General features: G+C 44.8%; 2 protein-coding genes and 1 long non-coding RNA gene across 13 annotated transcripts in view; 2 read left to right on the plus strand and 1 right to left on the minus strand.

Moving 5' to 3' along the window:
* Positions 1–729: 729 nt before the first annotated feature.
* On the minus strand, positions 730–4662 carry LOC137851707 (uncharacterized). Of its 2 annotated transcripts, none has more exons than XR_011093377.1 (3): positions 3635–4662; positions 3143–3247; positions 730–1468 (listed from the first exon to the last, which is right to left on the minus strand). It is a non-coding gene; the product is annotated as an uncharacterized lncRNA (long non-coding RNA). The 2 variants fall into 2 exon arrangements; XR_011093378.1 differs by lacking the exon at positions 3635–4662 and adding an exon at positions 3477–3612.
* Positions 4663–14925: 10263 nt separating this feature from the next.
* Positions 14926–17619, plus strand: XCR1 (X-C motif chemokine receptor 1). The gene has a single exon (XM_068674585.1). It carries the CDS (start codon positions 15052–15054, stop codon positions 16066–16068), a length of 1017 nt encoding a protein of 338 aa, XP_068530686.1. The 5' UTR covers positions 14926–15051; the 3' UTR covers positions 16069–17619.
* A 5162-nt stretch (positions 17620–22781) lies between these two features.
* The window catches only part of FYCO1 (FYVE and coiled-coil domain autophagy adaptor 1), a 48910-nt gene continuing 46448 nt past the window's right edge, over positions 22782–25243 (plus strand). For 4 of the 10 annotated variants that reach the window (XR_011093971.1, XM_068674601.1, XM_068674611.1 and 1 more), the window contains exon 1: positions 22782–22919. The gene's annotated coding sequence lies outside the window, so the exon portion shown is untranslated. Of the gene's footprint in view, positions 22920–23377; positions 23527–25243 lie in introns of those variants that run through there. The other 6 variants (XM_068674607.1, XM_068674608.1, XM_068674609.1 and 3 more) reach the window with 3 other exon arrangements.

Consider the following 25243-nt stretch of genomic DNA (forward strand, 5'->3'; position numbering starts at 1 on the left):
GGAGGCCACCCATGGCCTTACCCCCCTTGCTGGTACCCATCTTGATCCATGACCTGTGGAGACACAAGCATACCCTCAACCCCAAGTTATTGAGCCTGGGGTCCCTCCCAAAGACCTGTATTTAATTTTTTTACCATTACTAAGGCCGGCTCTGATTGGGGCACCTGTGACAGTGTGGAATTTGCATTTTGGTAATGTTTTACTATGGGCAGTACCTCTTTGTGAGGAAAGGGTAATGATAGGTGATTCATTGCATAAAGTGCCTTTCCCAACCTGTTCTGTGATGTTTCCTGGGTGTCTCCCCCTTTTGGTTTATTTAGCAGTGTTTTCAAGGTGCGATGTGTGCGCTCAACAATGACTTTACCTGTGGGGGAATGGGGAATGCCTGTGATGTGTCAGATACCCCAAGTTCAAAAAAAGGTTTGAGGGGAGTGATTAGTATAGGCAGGGCCATTGGTGTTTTTTTTTTCCCTTTGGGATGCCTAGTGACAAGGAAGTGACAAGGAAGTGAGCCTGGACAAGGCGACTAATTTCACCCGCCACAGCTGTTGCCCAAATAGCATGAGAGAAAATATCTACCAATACGTGAACATATTTCAAGTGACCAAATTCTGCAATATGCATTACGTCGGCCTCCCATAACTGTAGGGACCGTAGACCTTTAGTGTTTACCATTAAAGATGGGGTTGAAACATGTTGTTGACAGTCAGGGCATGCTTGGAAATCAATTTGATGTCAGTGATCGATATAGTGAATTGTTTCACCAAGACTTTTGTGGATTGATGGAAAAAGGCATGGGATAACCGTGCTTGCTCCAGCACCTTAGGCACGGGGGCAGTCAGGGTCATATTAGCTAGCTGGTCAGTGCGTGTGTTACCCTCTGCAAAAATACCAGGTAACATGGTGTGGCTCTGCATGTGAATAATATAATATGGGTGCACTCGCTGCTCTACCAAAAATAACAGCTCTTTAAATTTTAGAAACAAGTTTTCCTTTGGACATGTCTCAAATGTGCCCTCTCAATGCACTGAGCGACACCTACAGCATACTGTGAGTCAGATACAACATTCAGAGGTACTTTTTGTTTTGTTTTATTTTTTTTTTACATTTTTTCTTTTTTTTTTCTTTTTTTATTTTTTTCTTTCTTTTTCTCTCTCTCTTTTTTTTTTTGTTGTTGTTTTCTGACTGCAAGGAGCCCATGTCACAGAATCACTGCATTGATTCATCAAAAATCATGCAGTAATCTCCATTTTACACTCTGCTTCTTGATGACAAACACTGGTGAATTCCATGGGCTGTTTGTTGGAACAATATGTCCTTGTTGGAGTTGTTCTTGAACCAACTCCTACAGACTACTGCTCATAAAGAATAAATCGAGCAATTCTAGTTCCCTTTGGTATTGACAGTGGTGGAGATGGTGTCCAAGCCATAGCGTGGATTTGTCCATTATTATCGGAATCAATTATCCCTGGCAAAACAAACAATCTGGTCAAAGTTGTACTTGATTGTCCTAGCAGCAATACACTGCAATCATTCCCAATTGGTCCTTTGACATTCAATGGAATTTAATGAGCGTGAGTTCCCCACAACATGGTGTCTGTTCCTGTGGAGACATCCACTCTGACACTCCCTCTGGTTCTTGCTGAGAGGGTGTCCACGGTAGTAACCATGGCAGCAGGGCTACAGTGCGGATCCCTGCTCCACCGTGGTACTCCATGGGCTGCAGGGGAACAGCCTGCTTCACCAGGCCACAGGGGACTTCTGCTCTGGTGCCTGGAGCACCTCCTGCCCTCCTTCTTCACTGACCTTGGCGCCTGCAAGGCTGTTTCACACTCCTCTCTCTCTCCCAGCTGCTGTGTGGCACAGCGTTTTGTTGTTGTTGTTTTTTCTCTCTTTCTTAAATCTGCTCTCACAGAGGTGCAAACAACATTGCTTATTGGGTTGTCTCTGGTCAGCACCAGGGCCCTTACTTAACATGGGGCAGCTTCTAGATTCGTCTCACAGAAGCCACCCCTATGGCCCCCTACTACCAAAACCTTGTGACGTAAACCCACTACATTCTACCCCTTGCCTCTTTGAAAAGCATATTTAAGAATAATCATAATATCCTCTTACAATTATCACAAACTTCACTTATATCAAAAAGAAAAAGAATTCCCCACACCAAAATAAACGTAACATCGTCACAACACCAACAAGGTGGACAATTTGCACACGCACCAAGAATTTACACAATTTACACACACACCACCCCTCGTCCCTTCACCACACTAATATGAAACATTCCTCACAATTGCTGCTTTCTTAAATTCTTCACAACTATTACATTCATAATAAATACAAAAAGCAAAAGCAAACAAACAAACAAACAAAAAAAACCACCATCCAGTCCATGTTTTGCCTGTTACTTCTCTCAACTATCATCCTTATCTCAAATTCCTCGAGTCCCACACTAGGTGAGTAAAAAATGATAAGTTATCACGGATTTGGGGTAGGAGATTTGAAGAAACCAATCTTCTAGCAGTATTGGACAATAAATGGCACAGAAACTATAGTAATGCTGATTTGTACTGGAGCAAACAATTTGTGAAGAGCATAAGCTAACAGAAATGTGCTTGTACCAGCAGCCCTTTTAGATTGCAATGATGTATGGTTTAGTGGAGGACTTGTTAGTGTTAGGTCAGAGGTTGGACGAGGTGGTCATGGAGATCTCTTCCAACCTAGCTGATTCTGTGATTGATTCACTGAAACTGAGTTCGAAAAGAACCACAGTCACATCCACACCACTTGACGCAGCCAGGTTTTTATTTCACTCACCCGCGTAGCCTGAGTGTCTGCTGTCTGTACCCTGTTTTCCGCTTGCCATGATCTCAGTGCCTCAGTCGCTAAGCACCAGGTCATCGTCACCTCAGCGGCTGTTGTACCTCCCTGTGAGTCAGCATCCCATAGAGCTGTCCCAGCAACCTCCCAAGTTTTTAATCAAACACATCCAAAAACATCGACAGGGCCCCATTCTTTTGTAGTTTCAGTTTATGCGGGTCACGTTTCACTCCTCTTTTTACCAGGAGTTGAGTCAGTAACAGCTATCACCTCCTCCTCGGCTGATAGATGAGCTCCTGTAGTCAATGCCCCAGCCGCTCACCTGCTTCCTGAGGTGATGTCCTGGGATCAAAGCCGTGGTCCCACCACCAGCCTGAGTCATTCAGCTGGGGTCCCTCCGGATGCTTCTCTCAGCGCTGCTCTCTTCCTGATCACGTCAGGGTCACCATTTGAAGGGATGAAAGACATGGATGGCTCTTGAAAAGAAGGCCTTTATTACCATTTTTCACCACTACATACACTTTCCCTGTAGCCCCACACGCTGTCCACGTGCCTGAACCTATCATACAATTGGTTGGAGACCCTCAGACACACGCCAGCCAGCAATTGGCCTCTGCCCCAAGCTCATCCTTAACACTGCTGCCAAGTTAATTTACCTTGACCTTGCTCAAGTTTTTGCTTCTACCGCTTATTTCCTCATTATCTCTAATTCAGGGACATGTGAAACAGCGCAAAGCCACCTGTGAATTCCTTCCCCACAGAAGTAGGTTTAGGTAGGGAAGCTGTGAAGAAAAAAAACAGGCTTTTCTCTTACCTGGATTTCAATAATGCTGATCAAAGAGGAGGGCTTCGGTCTGTGGGGTCCCTGGGGCTGCTTGGACAGCCCTGCCCATGGCATCCTTCCTCTCACCTGGGACATCACTGGCTGCATGTGCCACCACAACTCATAGGGATATTTTGGGGGGCTCGCACTACCCCACCTCATCTCCTGCCACCACTCCCTGGGAAACATTTTGAAAAGACAACAGGCAAGGTTTCAGCTTCTAAATGCAACATTCGCCTCTCTTCTCATTCTGCACTTTGAAAAATGAAATAAACACTAGGCAATGAGTGCCCTTCTGCCATCCTCCATGAGATATTTTGGTGCCAAGCAGATGGGTGTTTTTCTTCTCTTTTCTTTTCACTACTAGCAACCCCCAAATATTTTTTGTTTCAAGTGTACCTGAAAAATTGTCTGTTGCTGCTGAGCTTTTCACCTAGCTTCACAAACCAAACCATAAACCACCCACACAGATGCTGTCAGTGCTCAGATCATTTTGCATGCTTTGAACGAGAGACGTGGCTCTCTGGAGAAGACCACGGGCCCCAGAAATAGCCTGTCTGGGCAGTCTGACCAAACCTTACTTTCCAGCAGCTCTGTTCACCTGCACCAGGTCTAGATGTAGATGTAGATGTAGATGTAGATGTAGATGTAGATGTAGATGTAGATGTAGATGTAGATGTAGATGTAGATGTAGATGTCATTGGACCTGCCTGCTGAAGAGCAGATGCTCAGCTAGAAGAAGCATCTTCCCCTTGGAAAAGACCTACAGCTGCCCAAATCTCTTGCAAGGCATTTCTTGGGCTGTCCAGGAAAGGCAGAGGTTTGCCCTGTTCAAGCATGCCACCTACTGCTAACCAGCCCCCCTGCACCCAGACGTGCATCTTCTCCATTTTGCACAGCCAGGGCAGGCAAGATGTGTGAGGGGCTCTTGTCAGTTCAGGTGGTCTTATTATACAGATTCATTATATCTGAAGCCCAGGGAAGCACAGTCCTGATGGATCTTAGACTTCACTGTTTTATGGATTACAATGAGCTCAAATTTCTTCATAAACAGGTCAGTGCCCTTGTGCCTGAGCTAAGACAAAAAGCAAAATCATTGCCAGTCTTTTTAGAAAGCTGGTCGGTCTAAGAATTGCCAAGACATTGTCCAAAAGCAAATAAATTGCCCATTTTTAAAGCAGCCTAATACAAAATGAAGCTTTTGTTTTTACAAGCCACCCTCTAGGATAAGAGTGGAGAAAAGATATTGCAAGGAATCAGGTTTGGCTTCTGGAGGATTCAGAGGGAACTCCAGGCACTGCTATGTACAACTAAGTGCATTTTTTTGCCTGCCCACAGACACTTGGGTTGCTCATCAGAATGACACAGCTCTGTGTCATGGTCCAAAACAAGCAGAAATGTTGCCCTGACAGTCATCTTTGCCTTGCAAAAGACAGGAGATTATGAGCATGATTTTAAAAAAAATAATAATAATAATAATAAAAATTAAAAAAAAAAACAGTTTGCAAGCTAGGAATTTGATCAGCTCTATTCAAGACAGTAAAATGCTACAAATTTACTTCAGCTGAAAATCCCCTGGTAAATGAGTCTTAATGGGTCTAAATGGAGAACTGCCCTAAAGTTCCTCCAAGAGCTGTAGTTAGTTACTGTCATGATCCATTCCTACTAATTTATTTCATATAGGTTCCCATTTTGTAACCTGGCTGGTGTCTTCCACAGGCTAAGAAAGTCTTTATCAGCAAGACTGCACCTGCAGCAATTGGTACCAGCTTTTGCCAGAACAAAAGACTTTGGTGGGAAAAGACAACGTGGTGAACAGGGAGCTGAGCCGCTATCTCAACGACAGAAGAGAGCTTGAAAGTGAAGGACTTTCTGAGACTCATCTACTCCAAGAATCTTGGTTGGTTGGTTTTTTTCAGTCTATGTCAGCTGGTGTTTAAAACCATCTTCTACAAACTTCATTTTGCTCATATTAACCACAAAATGCTCCTGCTAGTGTCATACAACAAAGCTTGCAATAGGGTTTGGCAGAAGCTGGGCTTCTCAGAGCTGTGGAAATTCTGAAGTAAAAAAGAATCTCAGTGTGTTTCAGAAAAAGAAACATCAGTTTGTGACAAAAAGGAAGAAAACATAGGAGTTGCTCTGAAATAATGTGGGTTTCAGTTCTGGCTGAGCTGGGAGTCCACACTGAGAGCTGTTGCATCCACCTCCAGGAAGCCTCAAGTCATCAGCATCCAGAGCTCGGCAGTGCAGGGTCCTGAGGCTCAGCTAGGGCAGAGTTAGCAGAAGAACCGGAACAAAGCTCAGGAGCAGTTTAGAAACTGGTTGCTTCATTTCACACAGCCATGACAGTGTGGTGGCTTTTTGGCTGCATCTTCTAAGGAACAGAGGCCACCAAAGTGCCCCAGACCCAAGTGTTCTGCATTGAGCATGTCTTTCCTGCATGGCTGCCTTGTGCCCAGCCAAAGAACAGCCTCTGCAGGCACTCCAGGTGGTTTTGCAAGTGCATGCTCAGTTGTGCAGGCACTGCTCAGCCTTACAAGTGCCTGGTGGAAGCTGGGGGTGAAGGCTTGCTCCTTGCCCTGTAGCCAGCTCTGCGTCCCACATGAATCCTTCAGGTCAACCATGGATAATTAAGTGGATTTACCTCTGCATTATTACCCACAAATGTAATTAAAATCTCTTTTAAGTAAGGAATAATTTGAAAATGGTGAGTGTACACGGATCACGTGGTAAGTGTACAGACTCACTAGACTATTTGGCATTTGCACGAGACTGGAAACTCATGCTAACAGCTACTTACTACATTACTGTCTTCAGCTTCATTCTGTTTTGTTTTCCAGCCTTCAGTTTGGGGGAAGGAGTTAGCCAGACTTTCCAGCTCACAAACATGATTCTGTGTAGGAAGAGCAACAGCGGTTGCTTGACATGGTTTGCTTCTCTGTTGTTCCTTTAATGCTTCTGGCTGGAAGAGAGCATAGTATCACTGAAGAAGACAAACACACCTCTGCCATGTGAGTTGAGCAGGAGAGCAGACATCCTGAGAGACTTGAGCTACCCACAGTGTGGCCCAGGAGCCGGGGAGCAGTTTTGATGAAGGGCTTGCCAGCCCTTGTTGCATAAAGTCCTGTCTGCCCTCCCTGTACTTACCACAAAATCTCGTCGAAGGACAGATGGCCGGAGGTGTTATGAAATGCCCCAGGAACTGGGATATCAAGATTTTGTCTCGGTCTGTCTATGCCTCACTCACAGAGTTCCCAGTGTTGCCTCCTGCTGTGGAATGTGCCTTGTGTCAGGCTTTTGGCTAAATAACAGCTTTTCCCAGGGGACTCGCTGCTGCTGCCCACCTGCTTGCTCATACTTGGGCGTTGAAGGATGAACCGCAGGGATGGTCAAACGCGCAGATGCCTTCCACAAAGTGCAGTGGCTGCACTGGCATAAAGCCTTTTGAGCTGAGTCTTACAGCAACAATGAATCTTCTGTACAAGGGGACAAGCAAAATGTTGGCAAAAAAAGACCTGGGGGCATGACAGCAAGCCATGCCTAGCAGGATCTTCATGCGCTAATTTCTGGGCTCCGTCTGAATGTTTCAAGCAGCAATGTTTCTGCCCAAACCTTTGAAAGGAACAGCTGTGCTAACAGCGGCAGTCAAGGAAAAGGATTTCTTCTCTGAAAAGCCTATTGAAAGTATGGGCTGAGGTGCTCAGAGGTGGGTCACACAGCTGTGCAGAGCTGGCACAGTTGAGTGCCACATGGACTGAAACCATCACAGGAACAGCCCACACAGCCATCGCTTCCACAGCCCTTCTTAACAGCTGGGGGAAAATATCTGAGTAGACGGGTTTCTGTATTAAAATAAAGCTTTTGCAAATGCACCTTGCCTAGGCTGTGCTTCTGGCCTGTCTCAAACCCACGAGTAGACATGCCCCGTGAGAGGGAAGTGCTGAATTTTGGGGAAGTGGTGGCTAAAACAGCACAGGAGTGTTTTTGGCTGTGGTTGATTTTTATTTTTTTTCTGGTGCAAGTTATTAATTGCCTCATTGCTAACATAAACAGTTCTCTGGATGTAACTACGGGTCTGTTTCATTAAATGCAATTGGCTTTGCGTTAGCTCATCAGCATATCCAAAAGAGAACTGGGAAACAATAGCATTGTTTTGGAAACAGCCTAACACAAGAAAACTCCTCAGCTCTGTCTTTTGTCTATAGAAAACTTCATTTTAATTCTGAAAAGTCAAGCTTTGTTTTTCCAGGGTCTGATGAAGCCTCAAGCTTCAACCTCCCCCCCCCTCCCCCCCATTTAAAACACCATAGGGTTTCAGCCCCGTAAATCTTCAGGCCATTCCAGTTGCCTGTTGTACCTTGCCATCAGGTTGTTTTAAAAGCTGTCACACATTCAACCACCCCATGTTTCTCTTTTCTTTCTAATTCCAAATTTAACCTGGAGAACAACATCGGCCTTTGGTACTTTCCAGGGACAGCCAGCCATCGGGTGCAGTGAGGGCACCGTGTGCTGTCTTCTGTGAGGTGTAAAGGAAATGAGCGGTCAGCGGTGGGCAGAGTGGTTTCTCTTTTTTGTATTTTATTGTTTCATTTGGTTTTCTAGCATTGTCCCCTTCAGTGGCTGCAATGGGAAGTGGTAATTTTGTGCTCAGTAACAGGTGACAGCAGAGTGGCAGCAAGGTGCACTCAGATGCACATCCTTGGCAGTCATAGCTCTTCACGTCCACAGCCTCGAGAGATCTGCACCAAAGCCAAATGGTTGTCTTGTCCAAAGTGCTGTGAGACCACAGAGCAGTTGCCACCCTGAGAAAAGCAGGGATAACATGACAACCAACAAAGTTAACCTGATGATAAGCAAACACCATGCCATGACCTTCTCCTGCTGTGCATGTATGTCAGGTCTTGGTCTTCACAAAGCTGCAGTGTGCCCATTAAAGAGATCACTGAGCAGCTGAGGCTCACAGAAGAGGGGCTGTTTTCCCTGTGTTTCAGCATCATTCCTTCAGGAACAGGCCCAGTAGCAGCACTGGATGTCCCAAGGCAGACAGGGCTTCCATCAGTTAGTACAGCCTCTTCCTGAAATAAAACCTTGTGAAGCTGCATGGAGCAGGACTGCAGGATGCTGCTCTCCCCACCTGAGATGTTGTGCACAGATTCTTTAGGCATATTGTTTATATAGGAAAATACAAATACTGGGTGTTTACAGCTTAAATACACCAGTAGAGATGGAATTTCATAGAAAAATACAACCATGCCCTGCAAGTTGTCCCTAACCATGAAAATGGTTATTTGTCCCTAACCATGAAAATGAATTCATGTGGAGGCATTAGTTTTGTTAGGTTTTAGAGGAAGACATGCAATTATTTATCCCAAGGGTAAAATGTGCTCTTTTGCCTTGCTCATCATATTTGTTTTGTGTCTGTAATAATTTGTGAGAGAATAGATTTAACTTCCTCACGCATATTTCACTCAACAGAACTATTAGGAAGCTTTAAGGTTGGTAATTGAACATATGGCATAGCGTCTGAGTTCTCTTAAGAGCAGCCCGATCTTGCAGTATATCATGGGGAGTATACAGATATATATCTACACACAGAGAGACATTTTGTGTCTGTGTGTGTGACAACATTTTGTTGGCAGTAGAAACCTACAGACATGTTCTGCCTTAGGAGTGGAAGTTAGAAGTCAATTTGGTCTGTTTAATCTGACCAAAAAAATAAAAAAATAAATAAAAACAACAACAAAAAAATAGCTACTACTAACCAGAATGAAGCTTTTCTTTCACAGATGAGTAACAGCTAACTATAAACAGAGTTTATAGTCTCTGTGGAGCAGATGGGAAAGAGGTGCGTCACATCGCCGCCTGGCCTGCAAGAAGGCCTCCAGCACCAGCTGCCTTGCCAGAATGTAGCTACTGAGAGAAATCAGCTATGTGCCAGACACTGATATTTCTTCATTTACAAAAAGTCAGCCACATGAAGAGGCCAGATTGCCCCTTCCCCTTTCCCCAAGGGAGTGCCTGGGACACCCAGAGTTGCAATCAGGCTGGCGTGAGGCCTGCTGTGGGCAACCGCAGCCTGGGTGCCACGCGGGTCTCTTTGGCCAGCGCTGCTCCTGCCCAAGCACTTGGATAGCTGCTGCTAAATGCCAATTAAACCTGCTGAGCAAAGAGCCATGGGCTCTGCTTGTGCTTTCCAGCACAACAGCCAAGGTCCTGTAAACCAGCAGGGTGGTGGGAAAGGGGCTGCTGCGGTGCTCCAGGATGGGCCTGTCAAAATCCAGCACATCCCGCTGACGGCAGGCCACCCACTGCAGCATTTTTGTTCCTTGCCATCTCTTCTGCCCAGACACATGTTTTAGGATGGATATAAAGATATCTACACATTTAAAAGCAGTGCCGGAGTGCTAATGCCAGATATTTTCCCCTCCAACCTTTAAAAGAGAGGAAGCTATTGTGAAACTGTAATAAAGGGTCCGGAGGGCGTTTGCAGCTTTTGGGAAAGGAGAAGCTGGAGAGGGCAAGAAGAAAACATCATAACCTCTTCCTCATTGTAAAAACAGACTTCGCTGCCAATTGTACCCCCACAGCCACTTCGGCTGCTGCTTCAGCAGTGCTGTGGCAGCACTTCAGCTGGGGCTAACAAGCATTGCTCTCTGCATGGCAAGTCCCACAGGCATTAGTTCTGTGTGTATATACATATATATATACACCATGGGCTGTCCCTGCCTTGACTATAGTGGTACTTGGCATGTAAACTTGAACACATATGTAAATGTCAGGAGTTGAGTCCTGGCTCTTAATCTGAGATGTTTCTTCCTCCCTAGACATGTGTTTTCACAGGGCTGATGGCCAGGACTGAGAGGCAGAGCTCAGGGGCAAGAAGAGGCCACCGAAAAGATGGGTTTATGGAGTGCATGGCACCTGCCTTCTGAAACCTGTGAGGCACAGGTGTAAGCACCAGAACCAGAAAACAACCCCAACTCCAGAGAAGATTTTGCTTTAAAAGTTGAGTGAGGGTTTTTGTGAATAGATAGCCCTCTTGGGGCTCTATAGAATTGAATTGGGCAAGGGAAGCCCCGCTGACATCTTATGGGAAAGAAGGTGAGATTTTTAAAGCATCTTCGGTGTTGGACTCCTGTAGCAAAAAAAAACCTGCAGATTTCAGTGACCTCTGCAGTGCTGTATGGGTGCAGTCAGGATGCGTAGTGCAGTGCCTAAGGCATACTGAGCAACCTGGCACTGTAGTATTTGGGGGAAGGATGAGGCCATGGGGGTGGCTGGTCCTCTGAGAGTCCACGTGCAGCTCTCTGGGTGTGTATGGAGAAAAGACAGTGCAAAACTCAGGTAGGGGCCATGGCAAGCTGTCTGCATATGCCCTGGCTTCCCTCTGAATATTTCATCCATGTCCTGAAGGAGTTTGTCACCATGTGCAAAGCTCCTCTAAGGTAGACAAGAAGTTCAGTGCTGACCATGCTGTCTATATCTGTTTGCACTTTGGGCCAAGCCCACATCCGAATTATGACTTCCAGGACTTTACTGCCCAGCTCCTGTATGTGACTTCAAAGGTGTGCTCCTAGACTGGTGCCAGTCCTAGTTAGGGCAGGAGAAACATTATTTAAAGTGGTTTAGCTTCCTTTAAGCAAAAAAAGGCTGCTCCATAAATCTGATTGAAAAACTAAAATCCCTTTCTGCCAAAAAGGTCACATTTAGGATTTATTTTTTTCTGTTCCAAATTGAAGCAAGACATTGATTAAGGAAGTAGCTACCAGAGGAACAGAAACTGATTTTCTGACTTCACCTTTGCTGTCTGGGTAGCTAAAGATCAAACCAGTTAGCTTTATAATTTTTCCGAGAAACCTGGTGAACAAGCTATGAAGCCCAGAAGCCCCTGCAGGAGCTTGAATAAAGTGAGACCAAGATGCTCCAGAGGTAGCTCCCGTTATTGCATGCCTTGTGATAGGGGGCGTCTTTGCAAGCCTCTAGGCTATATTGCACACCCCTGATGGACTGGACCTTCCTGATAAAGATGAGCTTAACCTCACTTTTTCCATGTAAATGCCAGGAACCCGCTGTGAGGGGGCTGTCTCTGCTGTCTGTGCTCAGGGAAGAGCTGGTGCAACACCCACCACAATGTGGCTCCCACTGCTGCCTCTCCTTCCACTGCCTGCAAGGGGAACAGGCAAAGTTCTCCGCAGACACTCTTTCCAGTGCTCAGTTAAAATAAATAAATAAATAAATAAAAATAATGAAGAATATGTATCTCCAGCTGACAGAGGAAGGAAGTCTAGCTGAATACTCAGAAAAAGACAAAACTGAATTAGAGGCCTTTAATAATAGCACTTCTGTGTTAAAATGATTATATTTTTCTGTGATGCTCTAAGACAAAGTACAGCATGGCTGAAAATTATAGCTTCTGGTAAAACAACATTTTCTGGCCAAGAGGGAAAAAAACATTGAATGCCTTGCTGAGTGCTCCTCAGAGGGGTATGGATTATTTTGAAATGTAGGATGTGTTTTTATTCTGTTCCTACTTGTCCTGACAACAGAAATTAAGGTAATTTCCACCCTCCAGCCAACTTCTGCTCTCAGTTGTACCATTATATATACACCGAAAACAGCTCTGTGATTTGCATTTCCTGTGTGATGGTCTTAACCTGTTGATTTAATCACCTCAAGTTTTTATCTGCTTTGCATGTCTTAACTGAGAAACCATGCATCTTAATGCATTCCTATTCACAGAGAAGAAGGAAGGAGATCAAATGCAATACAGAAAAAAAAAAATACAGGTTTGCTCCCAGAGGTGTTATTTCAAATCTGAAGCTAGAAGGAAAAGATACAAGTGCCTCTGGTTCCTGTAAGGCACTCAATCCCATCACCAGCCTGGCAGAGCTTCCCAGCTGGTACAAACATAATATCAAAGCACATCCTCAGACTCACTTGGGTCTCACCTGCGCCATGAGCACAGCGTGATGGCACAGCATGCCAGGCAGCCTGTGGTCCTTGGAGGACATGGTGGTGAGCTCCTGGGTGCAGGGGCTTTTCCTGGCCATGCAGCTTTGCACCAGTGCATTGGCAGCTCACAGGCTTGCCCATTTGAGGATGTAGTGTCTTCTTCTGCCTGCTCAAATTCCCACTGTCCAGATTTATCACAATGGCAGCAGCACCACTGGAGAAGGTGGCTCCAACCTCACTGAGCAAGAAAGCCTAGGCAGACAAATGAATTTATGCTGTGAATCAGGGCACCCACCAAGAGCTCTTCTTGCAGCATTACAAAGCAACTGAGAAACAGCTAGTTCTCAGAAGTATTTTTCTTTCTCTGGAAGTGCCTGGCAGAAGACCAGAGAGGAAGGGCAGTGAATTTTCTGAGTTGGCCCCACGTAACCGTGTCTCTGTCTCCTCCCAGAGTGCAGGACAGAGCATTTTGAGTCCACTGTGCGAGGTGCCCAGGTGGGTGGAGATTTGGAGACGGAAGCAGCTGGATTTTCTGGAAGGGTTTTCTGTCTCAAATACTTGTGTGCCTGCATGCTCAGGATCAGTGGTGTTGCAGGGGATGAACACGGTCTGTTCAGACTGGAGAAAAAAATTACCACCTCTTATCACCAGATCTGAGACAGCACACCGAACGCTTCATATCCTTTTCTTAAATTAGCATTTTATCTGACACGGTCTCAAAACACCTTTGCAAAGCAGCTGTCTGTGCCTTGTAAGCGATGCTCAGCTCGTGACAGCAAGCAGGAGGACGGGCGGTGGGGACCCAGTCTCCGAGCACAGTCTGCCCTTCAGCAGGGGTGTGAAGAGCAGAACACCACTGGTCACAGAGGACCTCTTCCTCTTCACAGAGGCCTCTCTGCTCCTTTAGGACAGTCCACAGGGAGGAGCCAGACCTCCAGACCTTCTGCCCTGGGCTGAAACAGGGCACAACGATGGTCAGGACCATGTACTGCTGAAGAGAAGGATCAACATGATGAGAGCCTCGGGCGGTGTTTGCCGTCCTGCCTGAAGATGGCGGCACGGCACAGCCTGAGGGCCACAGGCTCAGGCCCCTGCTAGGTCGGTGGCTGTGGTGATAAACGTGCCAGGGCCACTCGTTGTCTCAGGGGCCACCTGGTACTAAACACCCCACGTCCCTCGCCTCCAAAACCGGGTGGCCACATCCCAGTGGTCCCTGGTGCTGCCTGTGCCAAGCTCTCGCTGACCAGAGCCACCTGAGGGCATGGATGGCATCAATTGCTAGGAGCCAGCAGTGCTCCCTGCTTCTCTTCCCTGGCACAGACAAAAATTTTTCTGTCCTCCAACAGCAGGTACTCCAATGAGTATCTTTTCCTGGCTGTATCAGGTGGATAATGCTTTCACTAACCCCAAAATGAAAACGTCACCATAAAAATTTTGGCCTGAGTTTCCTTCTTATCAGTGGCAGGTCTGTCACTGGCTTCAGTCAAATCAGGATTGAAAGACAGTGCTGCAGGCAAGCCTTCATCTGGGATAATGTTAATTTAGACATTGAAACATTTTTTGGCACTAATATTTATTTTTTATATACCTATGTTTAGCCCAATGTGTAAAGAAACAAGGCCACTGTGACTATGTTACTCTTGAATGTTCACCTGGCTATATATCATCTTCCGAGTCCCACTAACTTTTGATGCTGTTGGCCCATTTCAGACATCACGCTTGGGGTTACATTCCTACCAGCAAACAGGCAGGCAGGTAAAGCCCTGAGAAATGCCTGTGGTGTGAGCTCTGTGCTTATGACGCCCCTGAGAACCAACAGGCCACAGCAATGCTCTGAGTGCCCATTTCAGGGGCGCTGCCACCGGAGAGTGCAGGTTTTTAGATACCAACCAATCCCTAGACAAAACTCTGAAGGAAGCTTTTCCTGTTCTTAGCTCTTGCCTTTGTTGGTACTGGAACTCCATGGCTTTTTGTTTGTTCAGTGTCTAACCTCAGTAACAAAGAATCACATACAAGGTCAAGTGTTTAGAAATTTTATACTACTTCAGACAAGTTAAAAAACAGTAGCAGATTTGAAAGTCTTGGCACCTGAGATACTTATAATGCCATCAACATTCACATAACAAAGGTTTAACAATTAGCAGTTGTCACTGACCAGATTGGTTTAGAAACATCTTAGTTTCTGACTTCTTAATTATTTAAGATCTTGATGCAGCTTTGAGGGCAAATCTTTAGTATCTACCTGTTCGGTCTCTGTTCATAAGGGGAAATGATTCCTTTCTCTCCCCAGACTAGGACAAATAAGATAGTTTCACTGCTTCTTTTCTTCTTTAAAACAGAAGCATCCAGAGTGGGTGTTATGTTAGTGTGTTGCTTTTCTCAAATATATTACTTTCATTCCTGTGATTCTTTGGAGTAGCTGCTGGAGAACAGTGTGAGGTTTGCACAGCCAAATGGATGAAGAAGAGTATCCAGCTTATTCAGATAACAATTACTCATATGGATATTCCATTAATGAAAGCAATGTCTGCGAAATGGGTAACTATTTTGTGTTTTATACCCATCTCACTACTGTTATCTACAGTCTGGCATTTTTTCTTAGCCTGCTGGGAAATACTCTGGTGTTATGGATCCTATTCAAATATGAAAACCTTGTGTCTTTAACAAACATCTTCATCATGAATCTCTGTGTCTCTGACTTGATATTCTCCTGCATGCTGCCTTTCTGGGTAGTGGACCAGACCTTTGGGTGGATTTTTGGTGAGTTCCTCTGCAAAGCAATGAATGCCATTTTCTCCATTGGCTACTACAGTGGTGTCTTCTTTTTGACTCTCATGACTATTCTACGGTACTTGTCCGTCGTGAACCCTCTTTCCACTTTGAGATCCCCGACACAATGCTGTGGTTCAGTGGTGAGCTTGGTTGTTTGGACTGGCAGCATTTTGATTGTGGTTCCCGAGGTGATGCACACCACAGTGCACGAAGACGTGTATGGGTACAAGACCTGTGATTACAATGACTGGAAAATGAAAAAGGTGGATGTTTATCAGAGAAATGTGCTCTTCCTGTTTTCCCTTGGGATTATTATATTCTGTTATTTGAGGATACTGATAATTCTGCTAGGAACAAGATCTCGCAGAAAGCACAGAACTGTGAAACTCATCCTTATTATCGTGATGGCTTTCTTCCTGAGCTGGGCACCTTACAACATCCTCAGTTTTCTGTTAACTTTTCCACCGTCTACCTGTCAGTATGAAAAAGACATCAACCTTGCCTTTCACATCAGCCGTAAAATTGCTTTCTCACACTGCTGCCTCAACCCTGTGCTTTATGTATTCGTTGGAGTCAAATTCAAGAGTCATTTGATACGTCTATGCAGCCAGTGCTTACCTTGTGGCAACAGTCATGTTTCCAGCCCCCGGATCTGTTCTCAAGGCAAATTTCACTATGAAGATGCATCCATCTACTGAAGGGACACCTAACTAGTAGCACTTATCCTGGATAAACTTTAAGATTTTAAAAGCCGTGGATGATCTATAATTCTTAAAGTCACTTCCTTGAGAAAGTGACATAAATTTACTCATTGCAAACATGGAAAATAAAAATGTATTTGTGGTGGGATGGAGAAGTGATTTCACTGGTCTGTAAGTCTTACCTTTATGCTTTTTTTTGCACTGTGAGACAGATTTTCTCTTATTTACATTTTTCTTTAAAAACAAACAAACAAAAAAAAAACTTTGCTTTTTCCTTTGGGAGTTAAACATCAGGTCTTAACATGAATGGTAGTGTGCATTGTTTTCTTGCCTACCTTAAAATACTTATTATAGCAATGGACATGTAAGGATTTCTATGGCTTTTAATGCTTCCCAGTGTTCGTCATTGCTGAGCTCACTGGTTCTCTCTGTGTGTAAATGTTATTTTACCTATTGATAAGCAAATGTATATAAAACTAGCTTAGTGTAAAGATTTCACCAACCAGTAGTTTGACAATGGTTCTAAGCAACAATTCAGCTTTTTTGGCAGCCATCTTAGCCGACAAGAGATTCTTCTCAGCTTTCGTATAGTTTATAAAAAGCAGAAACTCAGGAATGCCTGTAGTATGATATCCTGTATCAGAACTATCTGGAAGGAAAAATGCCTAGGGAAAAGTAAATGTGGCAAACATCCATGACACAACCAAGTAGTCTTCTTAGGGTTTGCCCACAGTTTCTGATTTGTGCTTCAGTTTAGCTGCCAGAACAAATTGATCATATCTTGTCCCTTATCATCAGATGTGCCTCTCTGAACAGGTCAATACTATCCCAATACTACCATAATTGCCTAAAACTTAAAAAGTAAAAATAAGGCTATTCATTAATCCCATAGGGAACTCACTTGTGTTCAGACAAACCACGGAAGGGTGGAAGTTGCCATTCATCTGGTAGGAGTGGAGACCAGACTTTGGCTCTTGCTTTCTGATAAGGGATAAGAAACATTTGAAATGAATATGATTGCTTTTACGCACTTCAAAAGACTTTGGACAGGAACTCAATATCTTCAACTTTGAAGAGACAGCCCACTGAAGGACAGAGGATTCCGCATTTTTCTTCTGTGTTTGTAAACCTGGAGTACTTCATGGATACCAGCAAAACTCTATGAGGGGGAAATGCTGCAGCAGTGAGTGGAAGAAGGTCTCATGCACGTACATCATTTCAACAAACTGTCATTCAACTCATTGTCCTAGAGCTACACTAACCTCAATTTTTTATTGTCAGTACTTTTCATACTAATCTAAAAAAGTCAAGAATTATAACTGCAGCACAAGAGATGTAAACAGTCCTACTCTGCTCAGTTTTTAACAGTTATTTAAATGTTTGTAGCTTAAGCATATTTTGTTACAGTATATCTGAATATGTAAAGGGAATGCTGAATATTACCCAATTGTACTGCTGCCTACTGCTGCGCAAATAACTCAGCATGTGGAGAGTTCCTCTCCTGCTATAATGAAGTGGTACTAATAAACAGTCTGAAATTCAACAGAATATTACACTGTTACCTTTGTTCTCTGCCTTTAGTAACTACCTATTAAAGTTGAGGTATTTTCAGTTGAAAAATTGTGTATTTTCATAGACTCATTTAGCTTGCAAGAGACTTCTGGAGGTCAGCCACTCCCCCACCCTGCTCACAGCATGCTGTTGTCCCTGTTAGATGAGGCTGCTCAGGGCCTTGTCTGTTCAAACTCTGAAAATCTCCAAGAACAGATTGCATAAAACTATTCTGGGTCCCCTGTTCCAGTGCTTAACCATTTTCATGGTGGATTTTTTTCATTTTACATGAACAAAATTTCCTTTGCTGTAACCTGGTGCTGCTCCCTCTTGCCCATTAAATGCACTCCTCTAAGAGTCTGGATCTCTTTTCTCTACGGCCCCCATTGCATAGTGGAAAAGAGCAATTAGGTCTTGCTGAAAGAGCACCCTGTCCCGTCATTAAGGTTGCTGAAGGAGATATTAAACAGTATTGGCCACAAACATTATTTGTCCACAGCTGTTGGCTTCCAGGAGAATTCACTCCACCATCTCCTGGAGCACAGGGTTAAGGCCCACATAAAACTGAGCATCACTGCCATAAACCACCAGAGCCCCCAGTTTCACGAAGCTGTGGGATTATTATCTGTCAATAATCTGCCAGGAGGGGAAAATCCTCACTGGTAAGGGGTAAGGCAAGTAACCGAACCAATCCTTTCCAAGTCTAAAGTACATCCTTAAATAAAATTATAAATCTTAAAATCTACACATTTTTAAAATCATCCTGCTCCCACTAAAAATCAATGATAATTTGACCTCTGATCGAGGGTCAGACACCAGGCTCATAAAAGGGTGCAATGTGCGGGACAAAGCCTGGCATGAGCTGCTTATTTCTGGGGGTATTTTGATCAGGAACAAAGATGCCTCCTTCTATAACTCAGTATTTTGAAAGCACCAACAGTGCTATTAAAATCACCAATAAAATTCTGTTTTGTCTTTTTCTTATGGTTACTCAGCAGTTTGAAATGCTCTTGCTCATCCAGTGTCGAAAGGGGAAGGCCCTGCGTTAAAAGGAGAGAAGTTTGACTAATGCTTTCTATACCAATCAGACGCCTGTGTGTTCTTCAGGAAGCAAAACTAAAGCAAGTACAAAAATCAGAAAGGAAATTAGTGTAAGCTTGCTGTCAGTCAAAATGAGAACAGACCATAAGAAGTACCAGTAAAGATGACCTATGGAGACTAGCTGTGCATCACCATAAAAGAGGAACGTAACCACCAGTACTTCACGTACCAGCACAGAGCCGTTCTTGAGATGAACTCACCCACTGCTAAACAGACCAAATATTAGTGAGCCACAGGCCCATGTATTCACATAAAGAATCCTAACCACGTTAAAAACACGACGAACACTGAAGTCATCTCACAGCAATTACGCATGGGAAGGGACTGCCACTAGCAGTCTTTCTCTGCATTTCACCTTCCTCACGTAGGATTGTTAGTGGTGAAAGACTATAGAACCTGGTAAAGCTAGCCACACAGAAAACTATTCGAGTTTTGCAAACAAGATGATTATTCATTTCTTAATTAATCTGAAAAGGGGCGGAACACCAGGTCATAGACATATTGGAGGCAGTCTGCTGAAGGCCACCAAGCTACTTGGGGGTTGCAGCATGTGATGGACAGGGAGAGGCTGAGGGAGCTGAGTTCATCTGGCCTTAGGAAGAGAAGGCTCAGGGAACAGCACACGGTGTCTGCAGCTTCCTGACTGGAGGATATAGAGAAGATGTAGCCAGATTCTTCTTGGAGATAACAATGGGATTGCTTCATAACAATGCTTCATGACAATGGGATTGAAAAGCAACAGAGTTAAACTGGTACCTAGCATATTCCAGTTAGCTAAAGGCATTTTTTTTCTTTACAAGTGTAGTCAAACACTGTAACAGAGACTCAGAAAGCTGGTGAGATTGCTGTCCTTGGAGGTGTTCAAGAGTTGACTGGACACAGCCTTGAGCACCATCATTTCATTACGTCTGCTTTGAGCAAGAAGATGGACTAGAGACCTCAAGAGGTTTTTGTCCTCCAAATAATGCTGTTTTCTGAGATTAAGTTCTGCTTCTTGATGGCTGCATCCTTCCAGACATCTTAACCAGCTCTTAATGTCCAAAGCCTTAGTATGCTCTTTATCCATGGGCCACACATCTAAACGTGGGCAGAAGACTCTAGTTCATTTAAAGTGCACAGTCCAAAGTCTGTGTCCTGGCTCTTCTGTACCATTGCTGATTCAGCTGAGCCAGCACTAAATCAATTCAAAATCTTGGTACCTCACTTTATTTACCCGGGGGTGAAGTGCAGCCAGTTCTGAGCAGCGATAGCTCCTAATTCCAATGTGCCAGGTGGCAGGCTCAGAAACTCAACTGATATAAGCAGAGTATTCTTCCAAGTCCCTCAGCCACCTTGTCCAAAATGCCAAATTTGCTTGCAGAGGTTTTCCGGAGCTCTGCTGATTTTATTTTGCCGGTTCCTATCTTGACACCTATTTATAATCATTTTCTCTTTGTCCACCTATTCAAAATGGAACGCAAAGAAAAATGCAAACAAATGCAAAAAAGAGCTTCCAAAGCTTTCTCCCTGCAGCCACAGAAAGTCTCTGATGATGAACAGCAGCGTGTTGTTCAGGCTAGCTACAATGGTATGTTAATCCGCTGAGGGTGACCAGGGAAGCTGGGAACTTGTTACCCTCATAAAATACCTCAAGTGCCTAGTGGAAGCAAAACCCTCCCCAGTTATTACATATCAATTCATGATTTAAAAATAATATGAACATGTAGCACATACAACAGTAATCTCAGAAAGATGGACAGATGCTTTCTGCAGACATACTCAGAGACCACTATGAAGTATTCACAGAATATAATAGCCACAGGAAACATTTTTTCTGGTTGTCTGATGGAGCCCAGTTAGTTAACAGGGTTTAATAAAGATCTCCTCTAGCCAACAAGGCACCAAACTGCTGTCAGCATGACATGATTGATGACAGTGTGTAATTTGACTTTATGATGAGCTAGACAGTGTGAATTGGCTTGCCTCAATAGAGGAAACTCTTCCCACATAAAAAGAGCACCTTTATGCAAATTTATGCACCATTAAAACCAAAGGCAGCTACATTTATTTGCAAATCCTGTACAGAAATGGCTTCTAGTGCCCTAAAAACAAAAATAAAAAATCATGCTCAAATTGTGTTTGCAGAATCACTCTGTGTAAAAGAATTGCAGCTAGCATTAGATCTAAGCTCCACTTTCAATGTCAGCAGTTGATTTTAGCCTTTATATAGTCATTTTGGCCTATGTTTCAGCCATATGGAACAGAACCTAAAGGATACAGCATGATTGCTTCATGATCCTTAATTACTGAGTTATGTACCTTTATGGAATATATTTACAATTACTTTCATAGCATTCCAACAACTAGTCAAAAGATATTTCCCAACAAAGGTTTTCCATTTGCTGCTGTGACTGACATGACCTTTCCTGGGATAGTAAAATTCCCATCCAGTTCATCATAGTTTATGAAGAAGTTAATCTATAGATTTTCTCAAAATAAAAATAAACTACATAAATTGAGCAGAAAATACATTTATTTTTCTGGGGAGGCTTCCAAAAAGCAAAAACCTTGAAACTCGTTTGTTGCTAAGAAATTAGAATATGCAGAAAATCCTAAGGAAGTGTTGGTCAGCCATGGACTTTGTTGGAAACAGGGTGCTTTTCTCCATAGATACTGATATCTGTATAAACAGATTGTAAGTCAGTAAGCAATGTTAATAATTAAATACTTCTCAAAGTAGCTTGCCACTACATAATTAAAAAGCAGGAGCGATCCATTCTACTTCTTCATATGTGAGAAATTAAACTACACATAGATTTTCTGAAAGTATGCAAAACTTCCACTGTATTGAAATTATCTGGGATCTGATTAATCGTTATTTGCAACAGATAACTCTGAGGTTACTTTTGGAAGACCCAGTTGCCTGCTGATCAATGGAAAACAAACATTTGTTTTCAACAGATGCTCCTGGTTGTGTACTGCATGATGCGGCAAAGCATGCTGAGAAGTCAGCCTGAATGTTGCTTCAGAGCAATGTAAGACATCCCATTGCATTTCATGAGTCATGTCCCCAAAACATGCTTAGCCCCATAACCTGCATTTCTGAGGACGTTAAAATGTTTTCAAGCTTTTCAAATTCATACTTTAGGTGAAGGCTATTCACCAAAACTTCAAGGTCACTTAGTCATCCTTAGGTTGAGGATGAAAAAAATGAGAAGGATGGAGGCATGTCGGTGACTACATCCACCATGTATTTCCTTACAGTCTTGAAAATAGGATGCTTTGATCGTACGGCTGCCAAAGCTACAGTTTATGACATTAATATAATCACAAGTGCTGTGGCAAGAATTGATGACAAACTGTTTGATCACAAGTTTTATTTAATGTCGTTTATTTATCAAGACAATAATAATAAAAAAAAAGAAAATAATAAAAAAGAAAAGAACTTATTTTCCAGTACCTTTCAAATACAAAAACTCTGTAGCCAGCTTCAGACACTGTGAAATAAATTTTTCAGAGAATCAAGGGTTAGTGAAGGGTGCAAGTTTGAACAACAACAAAAAACAAAGAGTAGCAATGGACTGGTTGTGGAAGAAGCATATGCTGGGCGATGAGGTGTGGAAGCACCACGTTAGGAAGTGATCTTAGGTTCCAGTTTCACAGCCATGTTCTCCCAGTCTCTTACGCTACGAGGCCTCCTACACCTTATAGCTGTGGGAAGTGTTTTTGTGTCCTCAGCAGGGCCAGAAAGGGGAAATCTGCTGCTTGCTGGCTTTATTGAGCACGACTTTCAGATCCACTTCAGCCGTCCGTGCAAAGACCACGATGAACTGGTACTGACTCAGACAAACTGCATACACAAACAAACAAAAATACTCAGCTGTAGTAAAGGTGACAGTGAGTACTTTGTACAAATTACACTTCTCGACAGGCGACTTTCTTGGCAGTACCAGACACCACCCGCAGCCTGCAGCCGCTGCGGACAGCGCCGATAACCCCCCCGGGACACACTCTAAACCCCTCCATTTTCACACTGTTGGCCTCTCCCGAGCCTCCTCCTCCTCCTCCTTCCCCTCCTCCTCCTCCTCCTCCTCCTCCTCTCCGGCCAGGCCCCGTCCCGGTGCCGCCGCAGCCTCACGGGACTTGTAGGCGGCGGCGAACGGGGCCGGAGCCTGTCCCCGGGGCGGCCCGGCCGCGACATGGCGGCCGCCGCGCAGGTACCGGCGGCGGGGAAGAGGCAGCGGCGGCTGCGGGGACAGGGACAGGGACGGGGACGGGGACGGGGAAGGAAACTCCGGCGGCGCCCACTTGTTGCCGCAGGAGGCCCGGCACCGAGGGGAGGAGCCGCGATGCGGCGCCTCGGTGGCTGCCGGGGCTGGGGGCGGCGGGGTGGGCTCGGGGGGCGGCTGTGCCCGCACACGGGCATGGTGGGGCTGAGCGGCCAGGCACGGGTGCTGGGGGTGCTGTCCTTGTCCTCGCTGCCCCCCTTCGAGGTGTGATGGCTGTCTGCCACCATAAACACGGAGCTTTTCCCCGCACCCCGAACAAACCCACCCGATCCCCCCTTGTCCTTCATTGCTGCTCCCCGAGAGCCAAACGCCGGCTGCGCTGCCAAAGTGCTGACAGAGACACATATTTCTCCCCCCCCCCCCGCCCTAATCCCTATTGCCTTTGTGTCGGCAAATCTCTGGCAGATGACAGGGAGGGTGTTTAGTTTTGCTGGCTCTTGTCTCCAGAGCACCCCTCCGGCACACATCGCGCCCCGCCACATGCAGCGAGCGGTGGGCTTTGGGGAAGGCTCGCGTCAAATGGTGGGCTCCTCAGGTAGACGTCCCGCGGTCCTCGGTCGCTCTGTGTAGGGTCTGTGCCCCAGCCTAGAGGCTGGCAGACCCCTTCAGCTGCTTGTGGAGGAATTTGGGGTCCTGGTTGCTTGTCTCGTGGGGTGTCCCCGTGCCGAGCTGCCTGCTGAGTTTTGCCAGCGCAAAGGCTTATTTGGCGTGCGGAATGGGGTCATACTCAGGGTTCGGCCTCTCCCTTTGCACCGAGCTGCTTCTCGAGTGTAAACAGGAGGAGGAGGAATCCCAGGCCTTTTATCTTTCTGCTTCTGAAGAGCGAGAGCGGGTGTTTACTGTGATTAAACGCGCAGGGCATGGCGTGGGCTTGTCAGCAACATGGCGACGTGCGCGCTGCTGGTGTGTCTGTTTTCAGTGCTGGAGGTGCAGCAGAGGAGACAAAACTGCCCTGCGGTGGTGTGGTTTTGGTTTTCCACACATTGTGTACGAGGCAGTTTCTTAAAGTCCTCCAGCGATCCTCCTGGGAGTGCTTAGATTTCGATGTTCCAGATGTTCCTGGTCATGTTTCCAAACATTTATGTGCAGAAGGCTGCACTGCTGTTAGAAAGTTGTACCGAAGCCACCTACGGTGAAAAACAAGTGCGAGCTGGTTTTACTTTTCTTCTTGCTGTAGTGTATGTACATTTGCCAGCCTTTTGTGTGAACGTGGGTGGTTTGGGTACTTCTGAAGAGCCAGTCAATTAGTTACGCAGCCTATTTTCTTGTGTACAGGAACCTCTTTTGTGCACCAGCTGACAATAGTGAAAGGGTGTATTATATCTGCAGTTCCTCTCCCCGCTGCTGGACGGTTACAGAAAAGGAAGGGCAATTTGTCCTCATGTCCTGAAGGCCAGGTCTGCTAAGGCTCCATCAGTGGGGAAGAACACTATTAAAATAATTTTTTTAAAAGCGTTTGCTTGTGAAATTGCAGAAATTATCAGACTGAACTTAAGGAAAAGCAGTGCTGAAAATTATTTTTAGCTTGGGTTGTTTGTTTTTCTTAGTAGATCACATTTAAAAGTTACAGTCGCCCATTTGTGAAACAAACACTGAGCCCTGCTGGTGTTCGTTAGGTGCTGTTTGGATTACTGAACTAGAGGGAATTGTAAGAGCCCTGGGTGGTTTTATTATGACACATTATTATTCTTATTTATTTACGTACTAAGTTTATATTTGGTTTTACTAGTTCAAAGGCTTTTTTTTTTTTCAGTGTGAATCTAGTCTGAATCCTTTTCATATTTGCCTGTAGTAATTCCAATTTGTTCAGGGAGTGGTGGTTGGTTGTGTCCAAAAGTGCCATATTAATAATAATTTGTAGTATGCTATCCAAATGTGTTCAGAAGAAGGCATCACATTTTGTAAGAAGCCTTTATATACACTGTCTCTGTCTCATAGTGCAAGGAAACCTTGTGAAACCTGCGCAGGGCCTTAACTCATACATCCTTCCCTCTGCTTTAATATTTTTGTCCACCACAGTGTTCTGTGGTTGCTGGTGGTATCGTGGTCTAAGCAGGATATTTGTAAACAGTTAATCCGCAAGCGTGTCTATCATGACATTTAATTTACTGCTGGGAGGGGGGACGGTCCTGCTGCTGCTGCAAGCCAGCTTGGGTTTTCAAAGTGAGTGTGTTGGATCAGGCAATCCCCAAATTACTGGGCTCAAGCCCAGCCTGTGTCATCTGTGAGCCTGTCTGTCCTCAGTAGGCAGA

Source organism: Anas acuta, chromosome 2 (genome assembly GCF_963932015.1).
Source record: "Anas acuta chromosome 2, bAnaAcu1.1, whole genome shotgun sequence".
In the NCBI taxonomy this organism is placed as follows: domain Eukaryota; kingdom Metazoa; phylum Chordata; class Aves; order Anseriformes; family Anatidae; genus Anas; species Anas acuta.